General features: G+C 51.5%; 9 protein-coding genes across 9 annotated transcripts; 4 read left to right on the top strand and 5 right to left on the bottom strand.

Moving 5' to 3' along the window:
- Nucleotides 1-249: 249 nt before the first annotated feature.
- JN550_009095 (uncharacterized protein) lies at nucleotides 250-1,561 on the top strand (the record flags this gene model as incomplete). The annotated part of the gene is made up of 3 exons (XM_049321130.1): nucleotides 250-280; nucleotides 333-1,129; nucleotides 1,190-1,561. The coding sequence occupies 3 exons, from the start codon at nucleotides 250-252 to the stop codon at nucleotides 1,559-1,561; spliced, it is 1,200 nt and encodes a 399-aa protein (XP_049168930.1).
- A 440-nt stretch (nucleotides 1,562-2,001) lies between these two features.
- On the bottom strand, nucleotides 2,002-3,278 carry JN550_009094 (uncharacterized protein; the record flags this gene model as incomplete). Its single annotated transcript, XM_049321129.1, has 4 exons — nucleotides 2,002-2,274; nucleotides 2,330-2,651; nucleotides 2,705-2,976; nucleotides 3,027-3,278. 4 exons carry the CDS (start codon nucleotides 3,276-3,278, stop codon nucleotides 2,002-2,004), a joined length of 1,119 nt encoding a protein of 372 aa, XP_049168929.1.
- A 3,564-nt stretch (nucleotides 3,279-6,842) lies between these two features.
- JN550_009093 (uncharacterized protein) lies at nucleotides 6,843-7,481 on the top strand (the record flags this gene model as incomplete). The annotated part of the gene is made up of 1 exon (XM_049321128.1): nucleotides 6,843-7,481. One exon carries the CDS (start codon nucleotides 6,843-6,845, stop codon nucleotides 7,479-7,481), a length of 639 nt encoding a protein of 212 aa, XP_049168928.1.
- Nucleotides 7,482-7,708: 227 nt separating this feature from the next.
- On the bottom strand, nucleotides 7,709-9,439 carry JN550_009092 (uncharacterized protein; the record flags this gene model as incomplete). Its single annotated transcript, XM_049321126.1, has 1 exon — nucleotides 7,709-9,439. The coding sequence occupies one exon, from the start codon at nucleotides 9,437-9,439 to the stop codon at nucleotides 7,709-7,711; it is 1,731 nt and encodes a 576-aa protein (XP_049168927.1).
- Nucleotides 9,440-10,322: 883 nt separating this feature from the next.
- Nucleotides 10,323-11,682, bottom strand: JN550_009091 (uncharacterized protein; the record flags this gene model as incomplete). The annotated part of the gene is made up of 3 exons (XM_049321125.1): nucleotides 10,323-10,793; nucleotides 10,847-11,171; nucleotides 11,279-11,682. 3 exons carry the CDS (start codon nucleotides 11,680-11,682, stop codon nucleotides 10,323-10,325), a joined length of 1,200 nt encoding a protein of 399 aa, XP_049168926.1.
- An 890-nt stretch (nucleotides 11,683-12,572) lies between these two features.
- On the bottom strand, nucleotides 12,573-13,646 carry JN550_009090 (uncharacterized protein; the record flags this gene model as incomplete). Its single annotated transcript, XM_049321124.1, has 2 exons — nucleotides 12,573-13,399; nucleotides 13,451-13,646. The coding sequence occupies 2 exons, from the start codon at nucleotides 13,644-13,646 to the stop codon at nucleotides 12,573-12,575; spliced, it is 1,023 nt and encodes a 340-aa protein (XP_049168925.1).
- Nucleotides 13,647-14,586: 940 nt separating this feature from the next.
- JN550_009089 (uncharacterized protein) lies at nucleotides 14,587-15,327 on the top strand (the record flags this gene model as incomplete). The annotated part of the gene is made up of 1 exon (XM_049321123.1): nucleotides 14,587-15,327. The coding sequence occupies one exon, from the start codon at nucleotides 14,587-14,589 to the stop codon at nucleotides 15,325-15,327; it is 741 nt and encodes a 246-aa protein (XP_049168924.1).
- Nucleotides 15,328-15,692: 365 nt separating this feature from the next.
- JN550_009088 (uncharacterized protein) lies at nucleotides 15,693-17,558 on the bottom strand (the record flags this gene model as incomplete). The annotated part of the gene is made up of 5 exons (XM_049321122.1): nucleotides 15,693-15,817; nucleotides 15,876-16,047; nucleotides 16,099-16,973; nucleotides 17,037-17,263; nucleotides 17,323-17,558. The coding sequence occupies 5 exons, from the start codon at nucleotides 17,556-17,558 to the stop codon at nucleotides 15,693-15,695; spliced, it is 1,635 nt and encodes a 544-aa protein (XP_049168923.1).
- Nucleotides 17,559-19,492: 1,934 nt separating this feature from the next.
- On the top strand, nucleotides 19,493-20,969 carry JN550_009087 (uncharacterized protein; the record flags this gene model as incomplete). The annotated part of the gene is made up of 3 exons (XM_049321121.1): nucleotides 19,493-19,756; nucleotides 19,837-19,895; nucleotides 19,955-20,969. The coding sequence occupies 3 exons, from the start codon at nucleotides 19,493-19,495 to the stop codon at nucleotides 20,967-20,969; spliced, it is 1,338 nt and encodes a 445-aa protein (XP_049168922.1).
- Nucleotides 20,970-21,206: the final 237 nt, after the last annotated feature.

Genomic DNA, 21,206 nt, shown 5'->3' with positions numbered 1-21,206 from the left:
ACGTGCGTTATGTAATTCACAATGTGGGCAACATACTTGAAGCAGCTCAAACCGACAAGAATAACTATTAGCTGCTCATAATATCTACAATTTGTTTCCATCAAAGAATATTGGCTTCTATCCCAGTTGATTTCAGCGTTAACTTTCTACCAAATCTCACTATCAAAAGTAGCCTTTCGAAAGCCAATTGGCCCATATGCTTGGATCATTGTATCAACTCACGGTTAGCCGTTTCCAAGTCTTCCAGAGATGTCTCCGCCTGCTCCAAAGAAGGACGTTGGTAAAGCTCCCGGCAACCCGATCTATGAGCTCTCTTCTAATTGTGTCTTCAGACTGGTCCGCGCTTGGCGTTGCCCTCGACCTTCCAGTAAATGGCCACATCGAGACCAGATTTCATCTTTCGACAGGGAAATGGACCGAACCGACTCTTGTGGCCAACCCGAATATCTCAGTTAATGGCCTTTGTCCAGGCCTGAACTACGGACAGCAGTGTTATGAAGGTCTCAAGGCTTTCCGCACACCAAGCGATACGATCACGATCTTCAGACCAAAGTTTCATGCAGCAAGAATGGCTCATTCTGCAGCCTCAGTATCCCTACCAGAACCCTCTGAGGAACTCTTCCTTGAATGTCTGAGGATGGCGGTAGCACACAATGCCGAATATGTCCCGCCCTCGGGCTCGGAGGCTTGCCTTTATATACGACCCGTTCTTTTCGGTGCATCAGCGAGACTCGCACTTGCGCCGCCAGAAGAGGTCATCCTGGCAATCTATGTCCAGCCATCATTTCCATATCACGGATCAGCTTCTATTGACGCTGTTGTCCTCGAGGATTTTGACCGCGCGGCACCGAGGGGCATGGGTAGGTACAAAGTTGGAGGAAACTATGCTCCGGTATGGCGGCATGCCGCAAAAGCTCGGGCTATGGGCTACGGAATCACACTGCATTTGGATTCTTCTTCACGTTCTCTGATTGAAGAGTTCTCTACCAGTGGATTCATGGGTCACAAGGTCGTCAATGGCAAGGATGTTCTTGTCGTGCCTGAGACGCAGAATGCAATCGACAGCACAACTAGTGATAGCATGGTGAGAATGGCAGAACGGGAAGGCTGGATGGTCGAAAAGGGAGAAGTAAGAAGCCCTATTCAATTGTGCTTTAGACCTTCATAAATGCTAACTGGGGTGTCATAGGTCCCGTTTTCGACTATTTCTTCCCTAGACGAAGTTGTGGCTGTTGGTACCGCCGCCGCCGCCGTTCCTATCCGTAGTATTTCCCGGTTATCCACATCCGAGAAGTACAGTTTTTCTACATTGGAGAATGGAATACCAAGACTTGTTGCCTTGTCGCGCCTCATGGCGGCGATTCAGCGAGGAGAGGAAGAAGATACTGATGGATGGTGCTGGGAGGTCACGGGGTTTCCGCAAGAGAAAAGCAGCACTGCTTTCAGAGGCTTCAGTGGTCAAGGCTCGGTGATAGGCAACACGATCTCTACTTTCCAGAGCACGGTCATTGGGAGCATACAGAGTGCTCTGCATTTACTCCGTGGGTCAAACCCTACATGATTCCACTTTTCACGGCCAGGGGCTTATTTTGTAAACTAGGTGCTGGTGATTTTCCAGAAATCATTCTCAAATAGAAGACTACATGAACTATATAATGCATTTATTTCGGATAACATAAACGCGCAGGTTTTAGATGATCACATTCGTAATTGGCATGTCGCTGTCCTTCGGCTGCGTGTTCCTACTTTGATTTCTTCATTCTAATCGTACCTACGTGGCAGAATTTGACTCAAACTATACAGCGGGTCAGAGGAGGTTGAATGCTGCAGATTCCCATTGAAATAAAAATCAGATTCATACACATAGTCTATCCAATACCAACGAATTCCAACACTTCAAGCATTACAGGCGTTCACTGACGACAGCCAATTATATCTATCGTTGCGTGCAAAGACGCACTCTCCTCAACTCAATGCCGTATTGTCACATTGTTCCTCTTCTTAAACGATATGCCGTGTCTCGCTGCCTAAGTCACGAATTTCATACGTGTCGGCTGCGCAACCAGTTTCGTATGAAGTTTGGCTGAGGTTCTGTGGCATTTGCTTTCGTTGTGCCTTAGCAGCTTTACGATCCGCCTTCGCTTGCTTCTTTTCGGCTCGAGATAGCTTGGGGAATTCGCTCTCTGGACCAACGAGGAAACGTCCCGGATGCCAGATGGCAAGAATGAGTAACGCTAACATCATCGGAAAACAATCAAGGGCATATGCGTACTCCTAAGGCGAATTAGAATGTTCACTTGCTTGATATTGTCTATGGACGTTGGCTTACCTCATGGAATGGTATAGGGTTTGATGGTGTGATGCCACCCGCAAACTCGGCAATACGGTAAATGATACGAACTGATATGCAGGTGAGGACGCTGTACAAGGCAAAATGAAGCGGCTTCCAGCTTCTTTTTCTTGGCCCTTGTTCAGCAGCACCACTAACACCCCAAGAGTTGCAACGAACATGAAACTCTATCATGAGCCACAGGAAAAGAATGATGAAGAATTGCTGCAGACTCGTACCGGCCAAGTACACATTAAGGCCAGTCTTGACGATATTTGGGTCAGCTCCTGGGCTGGCCATCAGCCCACCCGCAGCTTGAATACTATAAAAGCGGTCAGAACGAGGCTGAAACCTTGGGATAAACTGGCGACGTACATGAAGGTGAGGATATCAGCCCATACAAACCATTTTGCAAGGCTGGTAGCGTTTATGCCCCTGATCCTTCGATGAGACTGAGGCAGGTAGTAGTAGGCCTCTCGGGCAAAAGTCATATAGACGAAGGCATTTATCCAGAGAGGAGCAAGGAGGAAGAGGATGTTCCAACCTGTAGCATAGCCAATCTGCTGTTGGTCTTTCGAACCTAAGGAGTGTAGAATGAAGCCGACGGTTTCCCAGGCCGCTCCCATGATCACCACCCACGTGTATCTCTGCGGCTTTCTTAGTAATGGCTCAATGAAACTCGAAGAGACTTCAATACCTTTTTGTAAGCAAACCCCTGGAAAAGGTGCACACCGAAGAGAAACCCAAATATCACAGCAACAGCCACAGCTGGAGCAAATTGGGGATCGTAGTTGTAATAGGCATTGCACGCGCTAAGATCGTCAACGTGCCCATTATGACCAGGTACCGCAGTTATGCAGTTGCTATTGGTGTCGTCATTCGAGTCGCCATCGTCGTCTCGTCGAATAACTCTCGTGGCCGTTGCGATCAAGTTCGGAAGTGCTGCCATAGCGGTCTTCTGTCACAGAAAGCCTCAAGAGCAAATCTAGGAGCCTATCAACCAATGGAAAAGAAAAAGAAAAGAAATTTAGAAACAAGTGCTTCAGAAGTGGACAGCAGATGGAAACAGGTAAGTACTGTCTCGGTGTGACGAGGGATGTGAGTTTATGGTGGAATAGATTTAGGAAACCTCTCGAGTCCAAGAGCAGCAGCTTGGGTTTAATATATATTATGTGTGGGACACCAACCCCAAATACTGGACACAATGGACGGCAGTGGAGGTCAGCGTACATAATTACCGTCTTCGGCTGGAACAGTCAAACAATACACCGCGTAGTCAGAGTGAATCCGATCCTTCCCAACGGCGCAGGAGGTTACACTTGGGTTTATCGGTCGTGATGGATGCTGCGCCTCTACCTTCGCCGGGGATGCATGGCTTTGAGCTGTGGACATGACGAATGGTTTGGCGCGGTACCACGTTGTTTCAATGATGCTAGAGTGTCCTACAGCTTCATGTTATCACGAAGGGGCGGAAATGTTTCAGTACAACGGCAAGCTTACTTCAGTCTCGGCCAACCAGGATGCAGCTGCCAAGCCATTATGTCGTCGTAATCAAGCAAGGCCCTGCAGGCGAGCAGGGGATCTCGTATGCATGCCCTTAATTCAGACTAGCGGGCTAACCGTCGTAGGCGCAGCTGAAAGCTCAGCACCGCCAGGTTTTCTCTCCGTAGGGCTGGTCCACTAGGCTTAGGCTGCAATTAACTAATCAACCAGCCTACAGCGGCCTCGCCTTTGTTGTTGCACCTCATGTCACGATCTCGACCGGTTTACGAGTCACCCAAAGACACACTTAAATACATAGACATCGTCGTCCCACCTCATCCGCCTTTTCATTATTTATGACAGCGTGCGGATTCATGTATCATTCCGACCTACGAGAAGTCCACATCAGTCTTCAGGCCATTCTTATGTGAAGCCTCAGTGGCACAGCTGTCCGTTCAGCGTCAGCATTTTTGTACAAAACCCGCACACTTCAGCCGCCAGGTACCCCATAAAGCAGATCTCTTCAATTATCTGAGTTACTATTCGATCAAATATTTCTGGACACCTACCATACCGACTATTACTGGCACAATTTCACCAAGGGAGAGTGTTTTGTCGAGATCCTGTCTATTTACCAACGTCGCGTCACAAGGAGCCAAACACTCGCCCGGCTCTCCCTACACTCCGTTCTCCTTACCTCTTGAGTGACAACGTATTAGAGTACTCACCACATGCTTGCTTTATTGTACGGAACTGCTTTAGAGCGCTGGGAACTCACCATTCTCGACTACAAGTCAGATCTCTCTCATATTTCACTTCACATGATATGAGATCTTTGCACAATTTTCCCATGTTAACTCTACCTAGTAATTCAATTGAGGCTTATACACGTATATCTTATGGTAGATCTCTAGTAGAGCCCACCAGGTTTATTACTAGATAATCCAAGAGCAGTGTCATGCCGTAGCCGATACCCATCACTCCATGCATTTCCCCACGTACTCCAGCCCATTTCTCACAGATGCTTCTACCGTCTCCAAATCGAGCGGTTCTTTCTTTGGATCTTGGCATTCTAACTGCACACCGGACATGAGTAGGCCAGCAGAATGAAGAACTTCCTGAGGCGCTACTGTCGTTCTCCCTGCTTTGAATACGTACTTGGAAATCATGGTGGCGAATACAAGCTTCCTCAACTTCTCATCTTCCAGCACTGCGCTGGGCCCACCAACACACTCGACCTCAAACGGAAGCCTTGATCCAGCTTTGATGAAGTATGTCACGACGTAGAGAGACTTTTCATTCCACGATAGTATCCGTGAGGATACAGTGTAGCCTTGGTAAGGCCGGATCTCTCGGCGGAACTTGCATTGGACGCCAGCCAAGATGAACATGGCTGGTCCCAAACCTGCCAGAGCCTGACCTAATAGGCTGGAGAGCAGGGCCACCCGGCTGATGTCAGCGTCGACGAAGAAGGTGCTGTTTGACTTGTGGATGTTGATATCCAGATCGCACACCACCGCACGTGAGCTAGTCGCATGATGTCGGAAGAGGCTTGGCAGAGCTCCTTTGATAGTGCCGTTCGGAGGTTGTGAGTGTATTGACGGTATTTGCTTCGAAAACCGCGGACTCAATAGACGATAGACCGATGGCAGCACCCTCACTGTATGAGCGAATGGGAGAGCTTTCAGGTTGGCTGCAGCAAAGCCGAGGAGGACCGCCAATCCAAGTAGGGAGCTATAGGAAAGTCCTTGGAGCTGGTATATGTCCTCGATCATTGTGCCTAGCTTTGACTTGTATGTGGTGATAGTGGAAGCCGAGTTCTATTTGGAACGTAGAGACAGTGTTGATTTTTGACAGGCGCCCTTGCGGAAAAGCAACAAAGTGGGAATAATACGATTTTGGTTTGGTCGAAGTCTGGCGGAGCTGGCTGTCAATGCGGTGTGTGAGAAGAAATACAAGATCGTGCATACGCAGAACGGCTTCGGCCTTCAATGTCTATCCTATAGGAAACGTAGCGGTAATGTTAAGGGTTCTAGATCTAATGCTTGGCTGATTGCAAAAGGCCAGCCGATAGACTAACACAGACCACTCTTGAAGATCTTGCACGTCTGATTGTGCTGACCAGTATGGTACTCAACTGTCTGATAGAAAAGCTGACGGTTTTGGTTATCGTAGTAAGCCGTCGATTGCGATGTGGGGGGGTGCTGTGCCCACTGTGATCGTAAATCCGGGGCGTCACTTGCGCTAAGCCTCCGAGAGGTCATACATTCATTACTATCGGGTATATTCAACTTACTGCTATTAGTACCACTCGAGTAATACTGGCATATACATCTAGTTAACCTCGTAATCGTACGCCATGCTCCGTTCTTGACCACTTGGCAGGATATCATGGATTCTTGAATTAGTGCAGTTCTCCGAGAGATTCAAATCCCACCACTGCCCCCCCGGCGATAGTGCCCTTCAGCTGCGAAGACGTCCGTCGCAGTGGGCTCGCTCCCTGGAAGAGGTCCACATGGTGTAAACCCGTTAGCTCCAACGGTAAATGGGGGCCTATCTCGACCACAACTATTAATATGGCCGTCCGGTAGCCACCCGACACGAAAATGCAGATAACAATTCCACCTGGACGAAGCCAGTTGATGAATATCAGGTTGCGTGACGCGCTGAGCCTATCTTTATGGAGGGCGCTTCGCGGGTAGAGGTTGACCTTGCTAAGTTAGCGCCTTCATCTCGCCTAAAACCTACGTGTAAGCTTAACGGGTTGGAAGCGGTAGCCAGGGGTCTGGGACTTACGTCATTGTTCCAAATACCTTGGAATGGCACACAATGACTCGACTGCAGCGATCAGTGGCTGGCTCTGGGTGACGAAGAATAAAGATCTTCGAGTCAGTAAATATAGCAGTGCCATGCTTCTGGGAATAGGAGACTCTTCGTGCGTCTTTGTTCCTCGCCAGCGGTTCAAAGCTGATTAATTTTGACTTTAACGCCAACCATCAAGACCAGCATCCAGTTCGCATAAATCACAACCATGCAGATGCCACGCTTATCAGGGATAATGCCGTCTCTGGCGTTCATCTCATCTTTAAGCTTGATTTCCCTGGTTCGGCCCGTCTTAGCTCAAACTGTTGTTGTAACAGTCGGGCCCTCAATTCCAACCAATGCACCGGAGTTTGTGAACGAGGATACGTTCACATCAGCCATTCTAAATTCGACAAACTTCTACCGCAAGGAGCACAATGCGTCAGATGTGACTTGGAACTCGACACTGGAGAGCTACGCGACAGACTACCTGGACTCCACCTGCGACTTTGAGCACAGCGGCGGGCCCTACGGCGAGAACCTAGCGATTGGGTGCTCAAACGCAACATCTTGCGTCGAAGCCTGGGGCAACGAGAGGGCGGAGTATGATTTCAGCCATCCGGATTTCTCTGAGCAGGCAGGGCACTTCACACAGCTGGTTTGGAAGAACACGACAGACGTCGGGTGTGGTGCCAAGCTCTGTGGTGATAGCGGATGGTATCTGGTTTGCGAATATTGGCCGCGCGGCAACGTGATTGGCGAGTTCGGCGAGGAGGTGAACCCCGATGTCAATGGAAATTCCGCTGCCGCAATGAGACCACGCCTCATTGTTCCACTTGCTATAGTGACAGCATTGATCTTGCTGTGACCTCGGTTCACTCCTCAGTCATACTATTAGTATTCAGACGCACGGCCGTTTCCTGACGCCTGGTTTCTGGCCTTGATTGCATATCAGGTTGTGGTTTTTGGATGCGTGGTTGGAGGAATTAACGAGACTATGAGCCATGTATATCATGTATATCCTTGTATATTACAGGCAGCTGTTGTTACTACCAAAGTCTACCATGAAGTCCTCATAAACGTATGAACCATTATCTACAGCATGAAGTTGTTCTCGTAAATCATATGCCTTCTTTCCTGGTGCGTCGAGTTTCCCGAAGTCGTCACGTTTCCCACGACGGTTCCTTGCTCATTCTCATACTCGGCCCAAGCGCTCTTGAGAGACCAGATGGCAATGCTCACTTCTGTACCGCTGGGCAAGTTTGCAGTCCTCAGGTTGACAGTCGTCAAGGGCTGTGTAGGGTAGAATAGCACGGTTGCGGCGTGTATACCGCCATCAACGAATACTTCATATATGCTTCTGTCAATCACAGCCTTGAAAGTCCATGATGCCAGAGAATCAGTGCCAGTGCTGTAAACGTCTGCAGTGCTGAACTTGTCCGTGAAGAAGACATTGTCAAACCCACGAATCTGGCCGCGATCGACGAAGAATGGTGTGTCTCCGCCAAAGTAGAAGCCGGATCTCAGGGTTTCTCCAGATGAGGGAGACGTGAATGATACATTGAGTGTGGAGTACGATGTCAGGAGTGTTGTGTTGATACCGGTGACGTTAGCTTCGATGTATAGGGCATTCGAATCAACTGCAGAATAGTCCACAGCAACACTGCCGTTTCCGAAAGTGGATGTATCGAGAGGTGTGTCCAGAATGGGACTTGGGTCGTAGATTTCGTCAACCATGACCCACCCGATACGTGGGGCCTTGGTCAGGTAGTTTGATCTCGGCAAAGTCATAGCACTACGCCAGCCCTCGAGATTTCCGGTGGGAACCTGCTGCGCATACTGCCAGTTCGATGCCCACCCAAGATTGACAGCATTCTGTCCTTCGGGAATTCCGTAGAAGAACTGAGCGGCGTAGTTGTCCTTTGCAAAGTCCGTCAACCTCGTGGCAGCATCCGCTGTCGCGAAGTGTGTGCCGTTAAAGTCGCCTAGGAAGTATTCCGTGATCGAACCTCCGAGGGGAGCGCCAGGCTGAACCGACAGTGTCAGAACAAACTTCTCGTCTACCACAGCGCCGCTTTCATCCCTGACAGGCATTTTAACCAGGTTCGGACACTCGTACTGAGCGCCAAGGAGCCCGTGGTACGAAAAATTCGACGCATGAGTCCACTCCTTCAAATCTGGGCTGGTGAAAATGCCCACTGAAAACTCCTGAGCGTAGGCGATGACGGCGACCCAATGGTCCTCAACCCAGATAACCTTGGGGTCGCGGAATTGGGTGGAAGTGCTGTCAATGACTGGGTTGCCGTCGTAGTACTCAAAGCTATAACCGCCATCGTGCGAATAAGCGATGGCTTGAGTCTGTGGCCCAGCAGAACCGTCATCGTAATACCTCGCCAAGGTAAAGATGGCGACAACTCCATTATCCTGGTCTGGGAAGAAGCCCGAGGTGTTGTTCACATCAACGACAGCCGACCCCGAGAAAACATAGACCGACTTCTCAGGAGGGAAGAGGGCGATGGGCTGGTTGACCCAATGGTATAGGTCTTGGGATGTAGCATGTCCCCAATGCTGGTTGCCAGCACCAAGGCCAGTCGGGTTGTATTGATAGTAGATGTGCCATGTCCCATTGGCATCCACAAACATGCCATTGGGGTCGTTCATGAAGAATTGAGGTGGGGAGAAGTGAACCTGCGGACGCAAGCCGCCAGTGTAGTTGCCCGGGACAGGGACGCCTGTTGGCACTGACGGGTTGACGTATGTGCTAACATTCTGGCAACTCGCACCCGCCAGGCACAATGCGACTGGTAGTAAAGCTTTCAGCAACATCTTGGCTGTTGAGATTATCGCTGTTCGTCGCAGTGCAAATCTACTTCCTAACCGGCTGGCACGTGGTACATATGGCTGGGTCGTCACCAGGCTATATATAAGCATTCGGATATCGCATCAGGACGGTTTTTTTCCCTCTTCTCTCAACGGTTGGTCAATGGGTCAATGACTGCATCGGCATGCGGTAATTTGATTTGCCAAGGTCTTGACGTGACGACAGTGCCGAGCGTTTTGGCGATGGGCTCAAACCTAATTGTTGCGACCCAGCTTTCCAGGGCTCCACGGTACGCTAAGAAGCCTTCTAGCGGCCCATGGCAAGCTGGGATCTGAAGTCGTGGGATCAGTGGCGCCATCGTGGGCATCTCAGCAGGATACTACGCCGCTCGCCTACCACCAATCCCGCCGCTTCAGCCCGCACGGAATGCCCGTACTGCATACACAGGTCCCGCAGTCATACGACGGCCAGAGAGGTCCTGAGTCGAACGCCCTTGGGCTACCTATTATGCGGGGGTTAGGTTGCGGGGTGCCCCTTAGTTACATTCTGCAGGCGGGTCGACTACCTAATGCAGTAGGGCCCTCACGAGACGGTCCGAATGTGGCTTGTCTAGCGGGAAACCGCCTTGGAAAGGAGCAGCCTCATTTCAACGAGAAATAGTCCTCACCGACAACGAGTGCCGTAAGCTGCCCTCAAGAGGCGCAGCATTGAAGTCCAGTTTATAGGCTATGGCACCGCGGACGATGCTCGCAGCCCAATGAGGTTCATCAGCATTGGTTCAGCATAGTTTATATCTTAGTCACGCGTGCAGCACGAGTTTCAATTCATGAATAAGCAACGTTAGTCTACTCCATCGACTGTCTCACTTCAGATGCAGATTACGAGAGACTACGAGACTAGAGCCTTCTGCCCAGCAGGGACGTCGAACGGTCCGTTCTCGGCGAGGGGGAACTTCGGCGTTCCATCGTCATTCCAGGAAAATTTCTGGATCCTCGCCGTGCGGTATAGGTCGGCCGCGGGGTTTGGAGTTGTCTGGGCGTGGTAAACCATGTAGTCCTCCGATCCGTCGGGTGACGTCGTATAGCTGGCGTGACCCGTCCCATAGATGCCCGCTTTGGTGTTTTGGTGGAACACGCATCCCTCTGTGTGTTTCTTCCAAGACTGATACTCCATCGGGTCGTTGCCAACCAGTTCAAGCATGCCAAGGCAGTAGAATGGCGTGTTAACTCGAGCAGCCGAGTAAATCACGAAGTTCTGCCCAGTCTTGGGGTTGACCAACTGCTGAGGTCCCTCGTTTGTTGCCAGTCGAATTGGGCGACCGTACGGGACCTGTTCCCACGGCTGGTCAGGTACGCTGATCTATGAAATTCAGATTTAGCACGTCTCCCGAATGCGGGTATCTGACAACTTACCATGCGGCGTTCACTGAAGTCGGACGAGACTGTCCAAGGATCGGACATCTTAGTGATGCACAGATTCGCCGGCCACGACGAGTAGGTATTCTCCCAACATGAGTATATATGATACAGCTCGTCCTCATATGCGAAATATGTGCCATCGATCGCAAACTGATCGTAAGAGTTCAACATTCCCTTCAGGGTGAAGTCCGATCGCCATGGGTCGGAAGTACTTCCTGCCAAGACAAACATACGATGGTTTACCGCTGGGCAGCTAAATGGACAGAGCGCATCTTGGAGCGGCGGTGGGTTGTCGGCATCTGGTGTTGCTGTGAATATTCTGCACGGCTCATATTAGTAGCTTTCTTGATATTTCATGAGAAGACTGCCTGCATTCAGAGGCGGGCAGTCCCGCGACTGGTCAGACAACAAAGAGCGGCCACGAACATGTACCATGAGCCCGAGATATTGTGGATCTCCGGAGCCCACAAGGAGGTGGACCATGGCTGGCCCTTGTCTGCAATGGGGTCCGGATTGAACACTGTCCGCGTCTCCGCATCGTCCCAATTGTCGGTCAGGAACCTGCTGCGCTTGAGGGTGATATTGTCGTTGGTAGTATATGTGAACAAATACCAATCGCCATCGTCCGCCGAATATCGCGTCATGAAAGGATCACCGACATTGAGTGTCATTACCGGGTTCGAGAAGGTGGCGTTGGTGGTCTTGTTCGTACCAACGCTGGCCGGATCCCAGCTTACACCTGACTGTCCAAGATTGGGGTCGAACTGCTGTGCTGTTGCCACCGGGGCGAACCCCAAGACGGCTACCAGGGAGAGCAGAGTTCCAAACATGTTGGTTACGAGCCTGAAGAGCTGGCGGCCAGAGGAGTTGGTCTTGCCTATGTCATCCCCCGGCTCCAAGCGGGAGGACTGGAACTATATACACCCGCATCTTGGGCCGCGTCGATCTAATCTGTGTGATGACGGCCGTTGGGGAACGAAATGTCTGTCCAACCTGCCAGAGCTTCTCGGGGCCAGGTGAGGGGAGCTACCCCGCACCCCCGCGTATTACCCCACAGTACGTGCCCATGTACTATGTAACCCTGGAACCGTTATACGCCGTGCCCCCAGGCCGTGGTGCAGGTTGAATCCTAGTAAGTCGGTGGTTGGCAACGTTGATCAGACCATGTTAAGAAGAGTTGCATAAGTACTTGCAAAGATCCAGACCGCTGAGTTGCTGGGCTCCCTAGTGGAGGTACACCTTGTGCTGTGCCTTCCTACAGTTTCGTGAGACAAAATCATAATGTCTTCTGGCTCGTATTCTGAGGTTGATGCTCTGATAAATTGACATTCGCCTTTGTCTTGCGCCTTGAATGCTAATGGCTGATTGGCCCACATGGGTTTGTGAGTATAGATGCCAGGTGCCAAGTTGCGACATGCTAAGCGCTCCAATGGGGATCCAAGTCCAAGCCAAATCAAACTTGGTAAAGGATAACGGTAGTCATGCAAACAAATGCACATGGCCGGCCCATGGGACATGCTCAAGTTCCTATCCAAGTTGGGTAATAGGCATTCCACTTGTTGGAGTGTTCACTTATTCAGACGGGCAACCAGATGCAATGCAGTCACGATAAGCAAGCCAGAAAGGTGATATTCAATGATTCTAACAGAACTATTTGCTACCCTGTTGCAACCGTTGTCACAGATCCAGTTTGCCATCGCCACATTCTTGGAATCTTGAACTATACGACAAGGACACACCTGAATCGAACCTTGCCAGATGTGCAGTGGTCCAATGCTTTCTGCGCGTCATCCAGAGGGAACTTCTCGATCATGCATTTCACACCATGATCTTGAGAGAACTGAATAGCCTCCTCAGTATCCGTGGCGTGCCCGCTGGGCCAGCCATGTACCGAGGCGCCCAAGGTGACCAATACACCGGTGTCGAACTCTACCGGGCCAACAGGAGCAAGGACGAGCAGCTTCCCAGCCGGCTGTAAACCAGAGACCAGAGGGCTAATAGCTTTTGGGTTCGGCGCAGTGGCAATGATTGCTGCAGCACCTCCCATCTCCTTGAGCTTGGTGACAGCGTCATCTTTGCTAGTGTCGATGTATGCATGGGCGCCGAGTTTGTGGGCGAAATCTCGTTTACTGTCGCCAGAGCTGATAGCGACTGTGCGGTAGCCCATCTTATTTGCGTACTGGATAGCGAGATGGCCTAATCCACCCACTCCCTGAACCGCCACCAGGTTCCCTTGCTCGACATGGAGCTTGCGTAGTCCATTGAAGACGGTGACACCCGCGCAGAGTAACGGTGCCGTCTCAGCGGGATCCGCCTCAGCCGGAATGCGGACTGCTGCCTCCTCCCTGAGTATGGCATACTCTGCGTATCCGCCATCCCGACTCACGCCGTTGATCTCTTTGTTGTCACATATTTGAAATAGAGCACGCGCGCACTGTCGACATGTGGAATCGTGCCCTCCGTGCCAGGCTCCACCTACACGGTCACCGTTTGAGACTTTGGTCACGCCTTCACCAACTGCTACTACAGTGCCGATGTATTCATGCCCTTCTTACTGTTAGCAATTGCCGGCATAGAGGCGTCAAGGGAAAGTCCTACCAGGGACGCGTGGGAGTATTTCCCCGAAAAAGCCATTCTGCACAAAGCTATCCGAATGGCAAACGCCGCATGCTAGCACTTTAACCAGGACTTGCTTTGGGCCCGGCTGTTTGAGGTCCACCTCCTTGAGCACGATAGGAGAGCCCTTCGACTCGAAGACGGCTGCCTTATAAGACTTGGGCAGTGACGACGGCATACTGAACGTTGAAGATTGATCGGATCACTGGCTTATAGGAGGACAAGGCTGTTATTAAGTCTGATGGGAGACAAATTTGAGCCTTCATGGCGGGATCACATCGCTCTATATATATGCAAATAGATTTACATATCGCCACATGAACTGTGTTGTGTACTGTAACGGCACACCAGTCGCCGTAAAGCCAGCATATTAGCCACCGGTCGAGAGGGGGCTTACTGAGCCCGAAACTTCGGACTTAATGTACGATTGGGATAGGAGCTGCAATCATGTTAGACTCTGCAAGCCGTTTCAGTGACTAGCCTGGACTTGGCCGATGACCCCACGCGCCAATCATCATTACCTATTCAGTAGTAAATACATTAGCTTACGAGCAAATCCGTAGGCGTAGAAAGGGGACGCGACTGATTTATCCGATTGTTGGCAGGGTTTCGGGTTTGGGCTGAGAAATGTTCCAAATCCGAGTTGAGTTCGGGGCTTGCTGTCGTCGTTCTGTAGCGACCTTGGACTAATGCATGTTCTGACACTAGGCCCTTGGAGTTAACGGCTCGCGCCGCGGCCGGTTCCCCAACAATGTTCAACGTCCCAAGAATGGGCATTGGAACACTCGTCCCACCGCGAAACCTGGGAGCAAATTCGCGTCTTGAAACTGAATTAATTCCCTATTCCCGAGAAAAGGTTCTAGTCTATCAGAAAGGCCCGCTAGTTGGCGGATTTCTACGTGTAAAGGGCTGGACATGAAGTCATAGGCCCGAAAGGCCCATAAACTAGCCAGGAGCATATATACCATTATATTCGACAGCTCAATGAATCTGGATTGATATCTGATCATCATGACAGAGATCAAGTTTGCTTCCATTCGCTGATCAACAAAATCCATCATCTCCTCTAATAGAAACCTCAAGCACGGTGACAGCCACTATTGTCATCCCCATCTAGCATGTCTCTTCAAGGCAAGGTCGTCCTCGTAACCGGAGGCTCCAAGGGCATCGGGAGGGCCATATGCTCTCGAGCAGCGAGTCTCGGTGCAAACGTCGTCATCAACTACTCCAGAGACAGTGTCCCAGCTGATGCGCTCGTGAAAGAGATTGGCGCGGACAAGGCGTTGGCGGTGCAAGCGGATGTTTCCAAGGTGTCCGAAATCGAGAAGCTCATCAACGCAGCTGTTGCCAAGTTCGGCCGCGTCGATGTTCTCGTCCCGAATGCGGGCATCATGCCGCTGCAGCCTCTTGCCGGTACAACCGAAGAAACGTTTGACAAGGTGTACGACCTCAATGTCAAAGGCCCCTTCTTCCTCGCCCAGAAGGCCGTGCCACACATGCCGTCCGGAGGTCGCATCGTCTTCATCTCGACCGGCATCGCACGCAACAGCGCGGTGCCGCCGCCTTATCTTCTCTACGCGTCATCCAAGGGCGCCGTTGAACAAATGACACGCGTGCTGGCAAAGGAGCTCGGGGCGAAGGGCATCACCGTGAATGCGGTCGCGCCCGGTCCCACGGCAACCGACCTTTTCATGGAGGGTAAGCCCGAGGCGATGATCAAGGGTATCGCAGCACAGAGCCCGTTCAACAGGCTTGGCAACCCTAGTGAGATTGCCAATTTGGTGACTTTCATCGCGAGCCAGGAGAGCGCGTGGGTGTCGGGGCAGATTATTGGTGCGAATGGCGCGGGTTTTGTTTAAGTATATTGTAAATCAATAGAGCTGGGAATCTAAGCTATGAGAACGGGGCTATCAGGGACTGAATAATTACTCATGACATCCAATATGCACTTGTGCTTCGTCTGTTTATGTTGTTTCATCTCACGTAGATACTATTGCGGCGATGACGACTCCTAAACAGATAAGTCCACATAGAATGAATTCTCATTGTAGCTCGCTCGGCACGACTGTTAATATTTACACAGTGCTCCAGGAGGGGGTATACTATCGGCTATTAACGAAGAAAAATGCACACAGGTATAAATCCATCTTCCTTCATGCACTGCAAGGGGTGCAAGTCGCTTTCACATATGCCACCCATGATCTAAATACAAAGTCCGACGTATCTAAACACGCTTCTCGTTCTCGGAAACGTGGATCGCGTCAAAGTTCTTCTCGCCATCAGCGATGATAGCATGTCTTTCCTCATCACTGACACCAAACAAGGCGTCCATCTGCTCAAGCGCGACACCTGAAAAGGACGTGTTAGTGCACCGAAACTCGTTTTCAAAATCCGAGGAGCTACTTACCCTTTGTTTCCGGGATGAGGAAGAAAACGAAGAGCCACATGACAACACCGAAGCTACCGAAAATCAGGTAGGTTCCGTATCCGTGGTCACCGACAGTCTCCAGCATAGTGGGAACGGCTTTGGCGACCACGAAATTGAATAGCCACTGGGTCGCAGCAGCCAAGGCAACGTTCTGGTGTGGTTAGCCTTGCCTTACAAATACTCTGGGATGAAGGCTACTCACCAAGGGTCTCAGTCTGGCAGTTGGGATCTCAGAAACATAGATCCAGCAAGCAGGGCCCCAGCCGAACTGGAAGAAAGCAGCAAACAGGAAGATGCAGACTAGAGCAACGTAGCCTTGCGGTGGTACAGATGCGTCCGCGACCGGTGGGGAGATTCTGACGTAAAGACCGATGTAGAACATGCAGAGAGACTGGCCAACAGATGATGCAAGAAGCGATCGTCGGCGTCCAAGAGAATCGGCCATGAAGAGAAGGAAGGCGATACACGCGAGAACTTTCACGATGCCGTAAATACCCGTGCTAAACAGTTGATTGGAGGTTCCCTTGATGCCCAAGTTCTCGAAGATGGTAGGAGCGTATGTGTTAATTGCGTTTGTTCCAGTCATCTGTTGCCAGATCATGAGGAAGATGCTGAGAAGTGCGCGCTTGCGGTTTGTGGGGGTCAGGAACATCTCCTTCAGAAGGGTCATGAGGTTGGCGTCTCCAAACAGTTGCCGCTCATAGGTTAGCTGGTCACTGATCTCCTGGATCTCTTCCTCGAGGTATTGGTGACCGTCGGGCAGCTGGCGCACACTCTTCAACACCCTCCGCGCTTCTTCCCAGCGATCCTTTCTGGCCAGGTATCTTGGCGACTCATTACTGAGGATCATGAGAACCAACAACAAGAGAGCGGGGATACCCTGCACGGCGAGAGGGATGATGTACTGGGCCTTGCCGACGTTGTGGATACTGGTAGCATAGTTGATCCAGAAGGCAAGCATACCACCAGTCACAATGAACAGTTGGTACATTCCAGTAAGAAGCCCACGGATAGCTCGTGGCGAGTTTTCGGACACGTAGATGGGGTTGACGGCACTGGAAATTCCGACTCCGAATCCTGCAGACCGATGGTTAAACAAGTTGCTCCTGCTTGGGTGGAGGGAGGTATATCAGAACGTACCAGAAATCAATCGCCCGATATACATGGCTTCGAGGTGGCCAGAAGCAGCTGATTGCATCACAACTCCGGCGAGAGTGGTGGCAGCAGCTACTACCAAAGCCCATTTACGGCCGATCCAATCAGGCAAAGGGAAACCGATGAGAGCTCCGAAGAAGCAACCTGCCTGAAGAACGGATACGATGTTACTCGAAAGGTTCGCGACGTCGCCCTTGGTCAGACCATAGTCCCTATTCAACGGTCATATTAGCATCCGACGCTGACAGACTACGTTGCCGTCCAAACTCACGCTTTGAAAGGGTCAAGCTTGATAACGCCCCCGATGACACCGCTGTCCCAGCCAAAAGACATGGCGCCGAAACATGCCTGACCAAAATACGTAAGCTTCCGTTGAAGAGACGATGGTAGTGGTGGTCTTACCGACGCAGCCAGAACGTATACTCTCCAGCCATAGATCTCCGGTGGGTCCGATCTCATGGCATCATTCTTCACGATCTTCCGCAGAACGGGCAGAAGAAGCGACATCTTGATTGGCGTCTGAGGGACCTCCTCACAGACTTCTTAGTGTCTTTCTCTGGTATCTGGTATAGCTTTGGTCAACCGCGATCGGGATCCAAGAGACAAATGACACCGTACGTCCACGAGGAAGCAAGACAAAAAAGCAAGACACGGGTCGCGAGCACGGCTTCTTTATCAGTAGAAGCCGAGAAATATAACCCGGGATGTGGAGACCCCTGGCTATGAAGCTGCGCGCATGGTTACAGTCCCAATTAATTGGGGCGGGACCATACTTGGGGTTGGAAACGAGGACTTGATTGCGGTATGGCACACCTCTTGGCAAAATAGAAGCTGGAGACAGGTGGGAAATGAGTTGGGCACGAATTCCCACCAAACAGAAGGCCTGCTCGACACCAGTAGAGTTAGTCCAGGTGCCCTGGCTCGAGGCCAGTGGAATGCCATGCCAGGGGTTCTGGTCGGCCCATCATCCCGCATGGCAACTAGGCCACTCCTGAGTGCCGTACCCCATGGGCAGCGCTGCCCCGTGATCTTACGCTAGCACACAAGGGACCCATTGTCCTACCTAGGTAGACAATGGCCGTTGTGGTGCCCCCAGCCTCGCTAGTATGCAGAGCAAGATCCCAAAGCGACCTGACGAGAACGAGGTGGAATGGTCTCTTTTTCTTCTGTCTTTTTTCGGGGTCATGTAGGGATCTGCAGAACTGAGGCATGGAATCAATGAAGTTTCTCGCTAGATGTTCTAGCCTGCCGACCTTGCCTGCTGGGTGTGTGGTTTGGGGATTCTGACTGGACCCTGACCTGTGCAATCCTTACGACCACAATCTAGTTGTCACACCTTGGATACGCATATCTTCGCGGCCACGGCGAGGGGTGCCAAGGCAGCCGCCATAATTGGATCTGGAACCCAGGCCCGTCATTCACTGGAAGGATCAAAATATTGCGCGTTGGCGGCGTGAGAGCCAAGAGGCGGTCTAGCCTGTCTAATGGCCATTCTCGTCTTCCAGTGGTGGACGTCCAGCGGAAATGGCCTAAAGGGCCACCTGTTTAGGCTCAATGCGGGGGAGGGTCTAGTCGTGTCAGCGTGGCCCCATCGACAAGCTGGGGTAGACGCCCCATTCAGTGGAGAATGGGGGTTGGGGTAAGGAATTGGCAACTAGGGAGACTCTCACCGGCGCACGCATGCCTGGCATGCATTCGGCAGGGCATTAAACGGTAGTATTGGAAGACAACACTCGGAGCAAGGGGCATCATTGTGTCTGCAAAGGTCGTGGTCGAGCCTAGTCTTGATCTATAAATGTGGCTGCCCAGGGCAATACTCACCCGACACTCTCTTTGCCAAAGCTTCTCGACCGCACGCCAAAAGTACTGCACATGCATACCGAGTACGTAGCACAGCCGTGAGCAATTGCTCAGGAGGCCTGCATGTTGTTTCGGTACGGAACAATCCTTCATGCTAGCTCCAGTATGGTATGGTAGAACTGTGAATATGTCTTTTGCCGTGAGGGCGGATACTCCAAAGATCATATCATGCGGCGAGGACATAGATTAACATTGCAACATATGCACCACACTGAGCCGGCGGGGGAACTTGCGGACAAAAATCCGATCCATGAACCACAGCGAGCATGTGTAGCGAGGCAGGGTTCGAACCCAGACATTGAAATTAAGATACTTCGGGGCTGAGAAGGGGTTCGTTGATGGAATACTCTGACTAGTACGAAGGCTGAGGAGGACCTCTCGCCTCCAGATATCCCGTACCCCAACTCAGCTGACTAGCGCATGTGAATCTCATCAAGTATGCCACGCTTACTATATGGATCCAGTCCCCTTGGCCCGATTGTAGACCACTTTAGCCAGCGACCCTTGGCATTTCGCTTCCTAAGCCAACAAACCCTCAGCTTTCCCATAGAACCTCCATAAGAGGCCCCCAGCTGATTAATATGCTTGCCGACCCCTCCATTACGGTGCTCGGCCCTGACCCAGCGCACCGGGAGTGCATACTCAACGGTAACGCGTTCCAGCAGGATGCCATCCAATCATTTCGGGGCTGGCAATATGCCTGCTTCTATGCGCCTGCAGACACCGGTGGGAACGAGCCCCTGTTCGTGCACCTTGCGCGCAGAAAACTTCCTGGTGGGTCCTGGGAGACACTTGTGTTCAAGGACTATGCTCAGACGACAGATGACGGCCACAACACTGTGCAGGTAACTGATTACTGATCTGTCTGGTTACACGCAATGATTTTCCTAGCAGATCTTATGTGACTAAAGCATTTAAAACCTAGCTCGGCATTTGCCCTGGAGACGGCACGATCCATCTTTCGTATGACCACCACTGTGATAGGTTTGTTCACTATAGCCATTCCAATATATAGAGAGCTGCATGATCTTATGTACCAACAGGTTGAGATATCGATACTCGTTAGTGGGGATAGCAGAGAAGCCCGAGGACTTTGACTGGAACGCGAGACACTTCTCCCCCACAGTCAACACCCTCCCGGGACTGCCGAAGGGTGAGAGCGATCTGTTCGGGTATATCACTTACCCGAGATTCGGTCCGCTGGGCCAGAACCTATGGTTTTCTTTCCGTACGGGAAAGGCCGGCCTGGGTGACGAGCACTTATGCGTGTATAGGGCTGAGACGGGCACGTACTCGCTTCTAGGCACGATCCTGAAGGGGATACAGAACAGCCCTTACATCCACGGCATCGACTACCGCAACGCCAGGCTGTACGTCACGTGGGTCTACCGCGCCTTCGTGTCGTACGAGGGCTGGGATGACCCGCTCGACACCAAGCACAAGCAGCAGCGCGGGCCTAATGCCGCGACGAACAACCACAACATTTGCTTCGCGTACTCAGACGACGATGGCCGTACCTGGCGGAACGGCGCCGGAAACCAGATTGCGGACCTGAGCAAAGGCGAGAGCATCACCCCCGAGTCCCCGGGCCTCGTGGCCTTTGACATCCCCAAGGGCTCAGGCTTATCAAACCAGGAGTCGCAGGCGGTTGACCACAGCGGCGGCGTCCACGTCCTCAACCGCGACAGCCTCGACGGCGAGCAGCGGTGGAAGCACTACTACCGCAGCCCCGACGGGAAGTGGACACAACGAGCTATCCCCCTGGTGAATGGCGCTTTTGGTGGGAAACGCGGCCGGCTCGCGGCTAGTAAAGACGACGACCTGTACCTGATCCTGCCTGACCAACAGAGTTCCACGTTGGCGGTATTGAAGTCAGCCAAGGACGGCGGCTACTCGACGTACGAACTCGTTTGGGGAAAGGAGGGGTTTCCGCCAACGGAACCGCTGGTTGACGCCGCTCGTCTGGACGATGATGGTGTGCTATCCGTCTTTACAAGGACGACTGTCGATGAAACCAGTGGTTGGAAGAACGTGGTCGTGTTAGACTTCGGACTATGACATTCTGCCCTATGTACTTGATGCCCATTACTCATTATATATTTGTTGCCGGGGAGTTGGACTTCATCCTAGCCGCAGCTTGAACCTTCACCTAAAATTTCTGGTTATTTTTACCACATAGTATTGTCACCATAGGAGAACTACACGGATGGTGCTCGACTTAAATTAAATACTCTGGTAGTATGCCCAGGATGTGGTATTGATTATACAAAACGACTGCCCCCTTTTGCCCTTGCA

This window comes from Neoarthrinium moseri (assembly GCF_022829205.1).
Source record: "Neoarthrinium moseri strain CBS 164.80 chromosome Unknown scaffold40_Wmoseri_CBS_16480, whole genome shotgun sequence".
Taxonomy (NCBI): Eukaryota; Fungi; Ascomycota; class Sordariomycetes; order Amphisphaeriales; family Apiosporaceae; genus Neoarthrinium; species Neoarthrinium moseri.
The sequence above is the reverse complement of the archived record's forward strand: the minus strand, read 5'-3'. Positions and strand labels throughout refer to the sequence as shown.